This window comes from Engystomops pustulosus, chromosome 6, assembly GCF_040894005.1.
Source record: "Engystomops pustulosus chromosome 6, aEngPut4.maternal, whole genome shotgun sequence".
Taxonomy (NCBI): Eukaryota; Metazoa; Chordata; class Amphibia; order Anura; family Leptodactylidae; genus Engystomops; species Engystomops pustulosus.
Window position 1 is genome coordinate 29,284,204 of NC_092416.1, and position 10,497 is coordinate 29,294,700.

Below are 10,497 nucleotides of genomic sequence, written 5' to 3' on the forward strand. Positions count from 1 at the left end.
CCTCCCAGAATCCTCTACTACAGACTCTCATTGTTAGGAAAGAGGCTTCCTGGGTAGTGTAGTTATCTCCCCCCTCCATCTCACAATGTATGAAGCCGATTGTCCCAAAGTAAGGATAAAAACATCTTCCGGTCTCCACAGATGGCAATATGAATAAATGAATCAAGTTACAGGAATGTCACCATTTACAAGGCTGTGTTATATGTACAGTAGTGCTGAGCTCCTGTGATCAAAGTACTTTTCATGGATTGGGAATGGGGAAAAGGTTTCTACAAGACACCCATAGGTTGTGATCTCATCCTAATATTCCTAAAGTTTTGTTGGAAAGAGATAAAACTTGTGTGCAAACTCCCCTGCCAGATATAGATAAGACTCAAAACAATGAAGCACAACAAGTTATGTGAGACTAAGTGCATACCCCACCCTTCTCCCTCATTGTACGGATTTAGGCTACATTCACACCAACGTATGGGGGCCGTATATACGGCCTCCATACACTTCTATGGTCTCCCGGTGCCATGTGCTGTGTATTCCTATAGAGAGGGGTGGGAGTGAGTAGCACTCATCCCCTGAGCCAATGTATGCCTGTCGTACTGCGGGCAAACAATGTGTGAATGTGGCCCAAGGCTGAATTCACACGATAATACATAGGACACATACGTCCCCATAGGCAGTTATTGGCGCATGGAGCAATATGGTGCCGCCTACAGGTTAAAGATAGAACATGGCGTACATCCCCACGGAGAGGGGTCACCCCTCCTCCTTTCCTGCGCAGCGAACGTATGCCATACGTCCATGTGAATGTAGCCTAATTACATAAGGTTATAACGAGCTACATGTGGAGTAAATCATCGGCTGTGTGCAGCTCATACAACACCCATGACTGAAGTCACATCACTGGCGTCACTCTCACACCAACCAGACCTTGTTACATCTCAACATTGAAATGACTACAGGCTTCAAACCTATAAAAGCAAAAATAATTATTAATTCTATTGTGTCGGGATGAAATAAACTTCAAGGCAAGGAAGGGTTATGGGTGGAAAACAATTTTATTTTTCTTAGAAATGACCCAAATAAATTTTCAAGTGCCCATAACATCCAAAAAATGGGAACAACTCAAAAGAACAGCACCACAGATAAAACGTGACCAGGCTGCCATAGAGGGAAGAGCCTTCACAAATCTTTTCCTCCCTCGTTACGAGTCATAACTAGAGATGAGCAGAACAACATTCAAGTCTGGGTTCGACTACGTGACCTGGACATATTGCCAATTTTGCAACCGGACAGCCAATCTGGCAAATGGTTGTTCCCTAGCTACTAGTCATAACCCTTCCCCCAAACCATAGAGTTTGATGGCTTACAAAACAAATGGCAAATGTACAAAATCTCAACAAATAAAAATTCAAAATTTACATCCAAAATAATCCCACTCCCCCCCAAACCCATCCTTCTGGCCTACGTGGACCGGATGATGACTGCATTCTGTGTTCTTTAAAATTAGGTTAATTTTGTTTAATCAGATTTTTCTTTCTCCTTCATGTGCAGGAAGACTATACTGAAGATGAAAAGGCCGACCATCATGGAGAAGGCACTGGCGTAGTACGGGAAGGCAGAAGGAATGAATCGCTCATACTGGGTGTGTTGGAGAGGCCGTACAGACACCTGTAGAAGAAAGTCACAGTCAGGGAAGAAGGTGCAGGTATCCCATTAATGCAGAACACTAATATTTTATATCGTTTCCTAATAGAGAATGGATGGACCATTCTACAACCTCTTGCGTCAACACCCTCATCCTCATAGTCTGTAAGCTCTTGTGTCACCCCCTCATCCTCATAGTCTGTAAGCTCTTGTGTCACCCCTCATCCTCATAGTCTGTAAGCTCTTGTGATTAGGGCCCTCGCTCCTATTGTTCCATATGACTGTTTGTACTCTGTAATGTAATATTATATTCTTATATTTCCCCTATGATTTGTAAAGTGATACGGAATTTGATGGCGCTATATAAAAGATTATTATTATAACACTGGGATGTGTTCCAACTGTGTAGATATACTTTCATTCATTATCCAGCCCTGATCCTTACATCATGTTTTATACTCCAGAGCTACACTCACTATTCTGCTGATGGTGCAGTCACTGTGTACATCTTGACATTACTTAGACTGTACTGATTTTGAGTTACATCTATTAATATACTATCCTGCTGGTGGAGTCACTGTGTAAATAGATTGTCACCATTGTTGATTAGTGATGTATAATATAAGAGCTGAACTATTCTATTAGTTGCCATTTAAAACAGTCAGCAGGTTTGCAGAGCTACAAATCTTCGATGCATGAGGGGCACAGCATACAGAACAGCCGTTACCTGTGTGGTGGAGTAGAGATGAGTGTACCCCAGTCTGTTATAATCTACTTTAAACTGGAATACACCATACACGTCTGGAAGCTTGAACTGAACGCTGTATTTCCCTCCTGTAAGAAATGCAAACAACATAAATTACAAGTTCTAAAGTAAAATTGAGAGCAAGGAAAGTTGGATTGACAATGAACTTACCATTCTTCTTCAGGAAAGTGCGGACAAAAGGATCAATGCGCACAAATTCCAGTTGAATGTCATCTCCATCAAAGGGGATCCACTTCCCATCAGAGAGCTTCTCAATCACGATGCTGTATTCCTGAAGAGTGAACAGAAGAGGATCATGACCTAATGAAGAATAGTAAATAGCTATTCCACTGACTGAAAAATTCTAGAGCTATATTTTTTTCTCTCCTAGTTTGGCACTATAGTTTGTACGTTAATTTCTAGGAAATCCAGAGTTCACTGAGACACTGTAACAATATCAGACACTTGATCAACTGTATAATAGAGGTGCATAACCATGGCACTTCTGCTCCCAAAAATTCAATTTGCCCACAGAGCTAGTAGAGGTATTCTCACCCTCATCTAGCAGTCCAGAACCAAATTGATCCCTAACCTGGCTTTTGGTCACAGGCCATTGGTTAGTGAATACCGTTAAAGAGAATGCTGTAACTTGTGGATCCAACTGATAAAAGTGAGTCTGCTCAAAGTAAAGCTGGCTACACAAAAAAATCCACAACCCATTATGATTCTGCCAAAAACTCATTCTTACCACAAGGTCAGTGATTGTATAAGCACTTGGAGGTTGGGTTTCTCCAACACGGTGGTGAGACACAGCGCCAACCCTCAGTACACCTTCCTCTTTGAACACCCATCGGGACAAGGCAACAGCCAGTTCATAGTTTCCAGTCTTTGAGTATCTGATCAGGAAGGAAGCATGGATTTTTTAACGAAAACACATAATGATTGAATGTTAGAAAGTCCACACTGTGACCATAGTGTGATGTCACATTTAACTTCTATAAAGTTTGCAGACCTACCTGGTGGAGCCAGTAGCAGCCTTCTGTACAGCAGAGTTAAAGAAAGCATCACTGAAGAAATCCAGGGAGCCGCTAAAGACCACACGGGCATTATTCCTAGCCTGGAGCCCAGCAATCAGGAGGGTGTTCTTGCCAACTGCATGTGGGTACTAGGTAACAGAAATAGGGATATCAGATCCACATGTGAGCAAAAGCACTGTATTACATTATTTTAGGCTATTGGGGTACAGTGTGGTAACATCTGCATCACTGCCATGACAACACAGAAGCTCCCAATTATGTGACAACAAATTATCCTATTTACCTGGGAGATGGGTTTGTCAGGGAAGAAAGAGTAGGAGGTGGAGGAGCCAGTAAGGATGTCCAGAACCAGGGGGTTATCAGGATCGGCCACCATTCTGTACAAGACATGAATATGATTATATCACTGCAGTCATCTTGGAGGCAGCATCAAATAACACAATCAATGAAGAGACTTACCCCACACCTCTGAACAGGATGGGGTTCAGCGTATTTTTGCCCACAATAGTTGGAGCCTTCAGAAGGTTTTCGGGGTCTGCTACAATCAGTGTGTGCTGCAGGGATAATATGAAAACATGATCTAATTCATAGTTTACACACAATCAGCGGATTATGTATCCACCAGCTCAACTATGGAAGTCACTTACTTGGCCGGGATCTGACACGTCATAGTTGTGGTGGTCGATGACAGCAGTTTTTTCTTCATCAAATTCAATACCACATTCACTTCCCAACTCACGGAGAGGATCACCTAACACAGGACCCCAAGATGGTTACAAAATGGATACAAAATAGAAGTAATATGGCTCCACTGTCAATACAGCAAAATATTTTTAAAGGTTTTTTTTTTATCATGGCAAACACTATAATTTAAAAGAAAAGACTAGCTGTGAAAAAATGGCATCCCCAGCCACTGACCTACCCAGAGTGCTTTGAGGCCTGTCTATGCCCTGTAATGTAAACTATTAACCTATTGTTACCAGCTGAGTCCTTACCTATATCTGAGCTGGCCGCCACCAGAACGCTGCCACCACCATCTATGAAGGAGCTGATCGTCTCCACATTGATGTTTCCACCAAAATCTGCAAGAAGCAGCAACAGGGCTCATTTCACAGAGTAATCATTTAAGATGTAAAAAGATAAAAGATGACCCTTTAAGATACCGCAGCTCAAGAAAGCCCTGGAGTCTTAAAAAACTGCAAGAGCTTATACTGGAGGACTGGGCATACAAACCTTCTACTGACGGGGAGAAGATGATCAGATTGTCATACAGGAATTCTCCATACTTGATAAGGGACAGGCTTGGGTCATCTGCAGTCTTGAAGGAAAGATCGAATCCCCTGTCTGTAGATAAAGAAAATACATTATGGTCTAAGGAACTCTATGAAGTACAGGGGAGCAAAAAACTGACAGATGTATTTGCATTACCTTACATTAGGTACAGGTTGTGCCCGATTTTACAGCTCAATCCAATGCACTTGAATAGAACAGAGAAAGCTACTTGGCCCTTAAAGGGGTGTTACCAAGTTTGAGTGTTATCTCCTATAGACAAAATAGGGGGCAACAAGCTGATTGGTGAGAATCTGACTGCTGGGACCCCCCATGATCACAAGAATGGACCACCAGCAATTCAGAGATCCTCCTACTACAATCAATACTATGGTAGTACTAATATCAGCAGAGTCCATAGCAGATAAGAATAACAGTAGGCTTGTATTGTATTCCTACTTGTTATTAAAAACTAATAAACTTAAATATGAAAAAAGGGATAATAGTTGGTACAACCCCTTCAACTCACATAACCAGAGGGTGCACTATGAACAGGTCACACAGTCGTCTAACATCTTTCTTTGACTTGTATAAAGGTCACAACAGCCTAAGCTACAGGTGACCAACGAGACAGCCAAACAGAGTTATGGCAAAGTCTACCCCTATCCTAAGTATTGACAATCAGTATTACACTCCCCTTTAAGTCCTCTGCTTGCACTCAGTGAATGCATCAAATTATAAACAAATCCCGGACTGGAGAATGAGATACAATGTCGCAAACTCTGTGCTGTTTCAAATTTTAGAGGATTGTCTACTGATACATTGTAACAAAGCCTCAGCTGTGAGCAGACGGGAACATAACAAGTCTTCTTCCTGCTGGAAACTAATAGATCGGACATTCGTTGATGGCGGTGCGTAGGTTACGTATTACACAGGCTCTCACCGCTCAGGCTGCGGAAGAAGAGTGAATGCGTCTCCCGTAGGTTGATGTTCTCCAGCAGGACCAGGGTTCGGGATCCGGCCAGAGCCCCGGGGCTCAACGCCAAGGCGGCCAGGAGCAGCAGCGCGGAACACAGGGGAGCAGCCATCATTCCCGGTCCTGAGAGGCCACTTCCACGTCACCGGAAGTGCCAATGAGCCGGCCAATCACAATGCGCCAACTCCTGTCAGTTGTTAATCACGTGACCGGCGCTTGACCGCTATGGCTGCCATCTTAGTCGCGGGCAGCGTCCCTCCATGTCCGCGTTCTAGTCATCGCATTAGTTCATGGGAAGTGGGCAAAGCAATGCGCATGCGCAAGAGGGTAAAGAGTTTCTCTTTGACCAATCAAAGAAGGACAACGAGGTGCTCACGTGACGCGGTTTCAAAAGAAGCGGGATTTCTGAGGTGACTAGAGATTGAGAAGACTCTATACTGCCCAATGTCCATGCAGGTCATACAGGGGAACTACAAGTCTCAGCCAGCGCACCTTATGTTCAGCATACTAATGTATGTCAATTGAGTAACCAGCAGTTGAATTTTAAGTATTATTGTGGTAGAATTTTGTGTAAATTTAGTACAACCCCATTGTTGAAATTGAATATATCTGTGAGGCTCACTCATAATAATCTTACTTATAAATGTCTAATATAGGTCGTTTACTTACTCCACCCACACAGTATCGTTCCCCTCTCAGTAACCCCCCCCCCCCCCACATCTTCCCCTCAAATTGTGGCTTTCACATTTTTAGGCCCCTTTTGCATTGTAGCTTCCATCATGGTGTGCCCCATCTAGCAGCTCCCCATCATAGCAACCCCTCCTCCAGGAGCTCCCCTTCATAGTGTTCCCTCCCTCAGCAGCTCCCATCACATATCCTCTGCGTTCCGCCTCCTGGTAGTGAAGAGGTGCAGGACACAGCGGGGCAAACCAGGAGAAACTCCCAACCGCCTGGGACAGCAGGAAATTCCTGAAAAAAAACGGGACAGGTGGGAGCTATGTAACCCTCATGAGTTTATGGTGTTACTATGGTGATTGCTACAATGAAGAGCCTGTCTGGGGAGGTAAAGTTCCCTGACTCTGTTACCAGACGTAACACAGGTGTAAAATGGCAGAGGGCGGTTTCCCTGATGTATGTGATTATGGTTGCTGCAAGAGCCTTTTTCTGTTTTTTGCACACACCTCCCCTCAAAGGCCAGAACTTTTATATTTTACCATTTACATAGCTGGTTTTCTGTGGGACAAATTGTACTTGCTAGTGGCACCATTTAATATTGTATGCAATCATTTTTATAATACCTCTTTTCTAAATTCCCACCCTTGTCTTTGGCCTTTTCACTATGAGAAAAAAATATACATATTGTATATATCAGAGTATAAGCCAAGGCACCTGATTTTACCACAAAAAAATAATTAAAAAACATTGAAAACTTATTGACTCAAGTATAAGCCTAGGGAGAGAAATGCAGCTGCTACTTTTTAATAAAATGTCCACAAGCAGCACCTGCTCATCAATAAAATATCCAGCAGCAGCCTCCCCTCACTAACAAAATGTCCAACAGCGGCCTCCCCTCATCAATTACGAGGGCGGTTCAATAAGTACCCGTGTTTGATGACAGAGGGCGTTCCTGAGGGAATTTGGTGTTATCATTGTGTGCTGCCTGTCACGGGTACACCTGTACCGAGGATCGCGGGTACACCCGTGCCCACCTGGGCCGCACGCTCCCACTGTTGGGGCTCGCACGTGCCGACTCTTCTGCATTTAAAGGGCCAGCGTCCTCCTAATCGGTGGTGGCATTCCCGGCTCTGCTACATAATTCGGCGGCTCCCAGCATCCCCTGCCGGATCTTCAAGTCATTCTACTGAAGTGAAAGCCCCCTGTGCGTTTCCAGACGCCTTTGTGTTACCCGTGTTCCTGTGGTATTCTCGTGGTACTGTGTTCCTGTGGCGGTCCTGTATCCCCGTGGCCACCCCGAGGTCCTGCCTTTCCTGTGTCCTTACCTTGGCTGCCACCGCGGGCCTAGTCGTGACTGTAAGATCCGGCCATGCACCCCGCCAAGGTCATGTATCCTGCTAAAGCCCTGGACTGTGCCAAGGACCCACTCCAGCTACTGGCTGACCTTCCCAGCACTATCGCCCAGCAGTCTCAGGAGATTGCTGTCCACAAAGTTCACAAACTTCTGGACAAGCTCGCTGTCACTCTTCAACGGATGATTGCCTCCCAGCAGCAGGCTCCCGCAACTCCTCCTGTTGCTCCAGTCACCCCGCCATGTTTTCCGGCAGTAGAGTCTGGACCTGAATTTTTTATGCCTAACAAATTTGATGGCAACCCCAATTTTTGCAGGAGCTTTGTTGCCCAGTGTTCGCTGCACATTAAACTGATGTCCTCCCAGTTCACCACCGAACACACTAAGCTGGCATTTGTTTTCTCTTTGCTCTCTAGAGAAGCCCTTGTCTTGGCTACTTCTTTGTGGGATAGTGATGATCCGGACATGGCTACCTATACCATGTTTCTGGAAAAAAATCTGGTCCAGGATAGAACAACCTCAAGTTTGGCTTCCATGTCTGCCCTACTTGTCCCCGGTGTTCCCAGAGTCTCCCCCAGCCCGGCCAGAGGCCGCTCGGTAGTCTCCCCCGGCCCTCCCAGAGGCCGCTCCGGAGTCTGCCCCGGCCCTCCCAGAGGCCGCTCCGGAGTCTCCCCCGGCCCTGCCAGAGGCCGCTTCGGAGACGCTCCAGCATGCGGTGTCCCAAGGGCCACTCCAACCTCCTGCCAAAAGACGTTCTAGACGTCCTCGACTTGTTCCATGCCAGGTCCAAGCACCACATGGTTAGTCCTGTCTTCACTGTTGCTGCTCTCCTCCTCAAGTGTCCTCTGGAGGAAGCAGAGGAAGAAGTAGAGGATGCTGAAGAGAAGAGGGGTCCTAAAGGGGGGGGGGGGGGGTAATGTCACGGTTACACCCACGATCCTCGGTACGGATCGCGGGTGCTGCCGCTGTCCCCACTCCCCTGGGCCTGTACTTACCTCTCCGGGTTCCAGGCTGTGGTCTTCGGCCAGGCCGCACGCCTATCTCGCCTGGGCCGCCTGCCCTTCTTGTTAGGGCGCGCGCACCAACACTTCTGAGTTTAAGGGGCCAGCTTTCTTCTAATTGGTGCTGGCATTCCCGGGTCTCCGCTACATAATAACTAATGCTAGCATCCCCTGCCGGATCTTCAAGTCATTCTACTGAAGTGAAAGCCTCCTGTGCGTTTCCAGACGCTTCCGTGTTTCCCCTGTTCCTGTGGTATTCCCGTGGTTCTGTGTTCCTGTGGTGGTCCTGTGTTCCTGTTGCGGTCCTGTATCCCGGTGGCCATCCTGAGGTCCTGCCATCCCGAGGTCCTGCTTACCCGTGGTCCTGCCTTCCCTGTGTCCCTACCTTGGCTGCCACCGCGGGCCTAGTCGCACCCGTGGAACGACCTGGTGGCTTCCTGCCGTAGCAAGACCATCCCGCTTTGTGGCGGGCATTGGCGAAGACCAGGGGCCACTTAGATTCCGGTCCCGGGTTGCGGCTTGTACCATCATCTCCCGCAGTGGTCCAGGGAGTCCACAGACTTTAGCCTCAAGAGACTCTCCCACACCCACGTGTGTGACACTGCCATCTATCAAACTACGGCAAAACAAATTGCAGACTGATTGATTGGTTAGTTTGGATTTGGCAGCCATTTGAGTAAGACGTATTTTGTGATTTTCACTAAGTTACTATTATTATTATTATTAAGTGTCCCAATAAACAGCATCCAACTTTGCTTTTATCTCCTCGCATTTTTTCCCATCCAAAAACAAAAAGCAAATTACCGAACCATACTTCTATGACTACAATTAGATATTGGTTCAACGAATTTAAACGTGGGTGAACATCCATTTTTGATGAGGAGCAACCAGGACGCCCGGCAGACGTGGTTACCCAGGAAATCATTCAAAAAGTCCACGACATGATACTCACTGATCGACGAACGAAAGTGCGTGAAGTAGCAGAGGCCGTAGGTGTGTCGTCCAGAACGGCAATTAATATTTTCCATGATAAGTTGATGAAAGGTGATGAAAAAATTGTTGGCCCCAAGGGTGCCGTGATTGCTCACGTATTCGCCCGATCTGGCTCCCTGTGACTTTTTCTTGTTCCCTAACATAAAGAAATGGCTCGTGGGAAATTTTTTTTTAGCTCAAACGAAAAAGTAATTGCCGAGACAGAGGCGTATTTTGGAGAGTTCGACAAATCCTATTTTTTAAAAAAAAATCCTAATGTTTTAAAAAATGGTCTCTTCATTTCTAACACTTATTGAACTGCCCTCGTAAATATCCAGCAGCAACCTCCCCTTGTCAATAAAATATCCAGCAGCATCCTCTCTCATCGATGAAATGTCCAGCAGCCTACCCTTGTTAATGAAATATCCACAGCAGAGCCCCCCCTTTAGTGAAATGTTCAGAGAAGTGCCCCCTTCCAATGAATGAAATGTCTAGAGCAGAACCCCCTTTAAAATAAAAACACTGTACTTACCTCAGTCTTCTTCTCACCCAGACAATGCAGGCACACAGTATGATGTCACGCAGCCGCGACACCGTGAGGTGTAAGGGGTTAATACTCACGATCAGAGACGGCTCTGATTGCAGGTGTTAGAGCGTGGTGCCAGATGTGATATACAGCTGACACCCCCTGCTTCTGGTGTCGGGCTCCATTTGTGAGCTAGTTCCAGAAGCTGAATGTCATAGCATGTCCCAGTGAGGGATGTATCTTCCAGCAGGGACGTACTATTAGGGGTTAAAGATGGGCAGCTCAGTGGTTAGCACTACAGCCT

General features: G+C 46.0%; 1 protein-coding gene and 1 long non-coding RNA gene across 2 annotated transcripts in view; one reads left to right on the top strand and one right to left on the bottom strand.

Moving 5' to 3' along the window:
• Positions 1–1,033: 1,033 nt before the first annotated feature.
• Positions 1,034–5,837, bottom strand: DDOST (dolichyl-diphosphooligosaccharide--protein glycosyltransferase non-catalytic subunit). Its single transcript, XM_072155324.1, has 11 exons — positions 5,636–5,837; positions 4,657–4,767; positions 4,419–4,505; positions 4,071–4,174; positions 3,883–3,977; positions 3,707–3,800; positions 3,403–3,551; positions 3,135–3,282; positions 2,558–2,678; positions 2,369–2,475; positions 1,034–1,665 (listed from the first exon to the last, which is right to left on the bottom strand). The coding sequence occupies exons 1-11, from the start codon at positions 5,781–5,783 to the stop codon at positions 1,516–1,518; spliced, it is 1,314 nt and encodes a 437-aa protein (XP_072011425.1). The 5' UTR covers positions 5,784–5,837; the 3' UTR covers positions 1,034–1,515.
• A 49-nt stretch (positions 5,838–5,886) lies between these two features.
• LOC140134760 (uncharacterized) overlaps positions 5,887–10,497 on the top strand; it is a 31,984-nt gene continuing 27,373 nt past the window's right edge. The window contains exon 1 of the long non-coding RNA XR_011856400.1: positions 5,887–6,180. This is a non-coding gene — a long non-coding RNA (uncharacterized lncRNA). The remainder of the gene's footprint in view (positions 6,181–10,497) is intronic.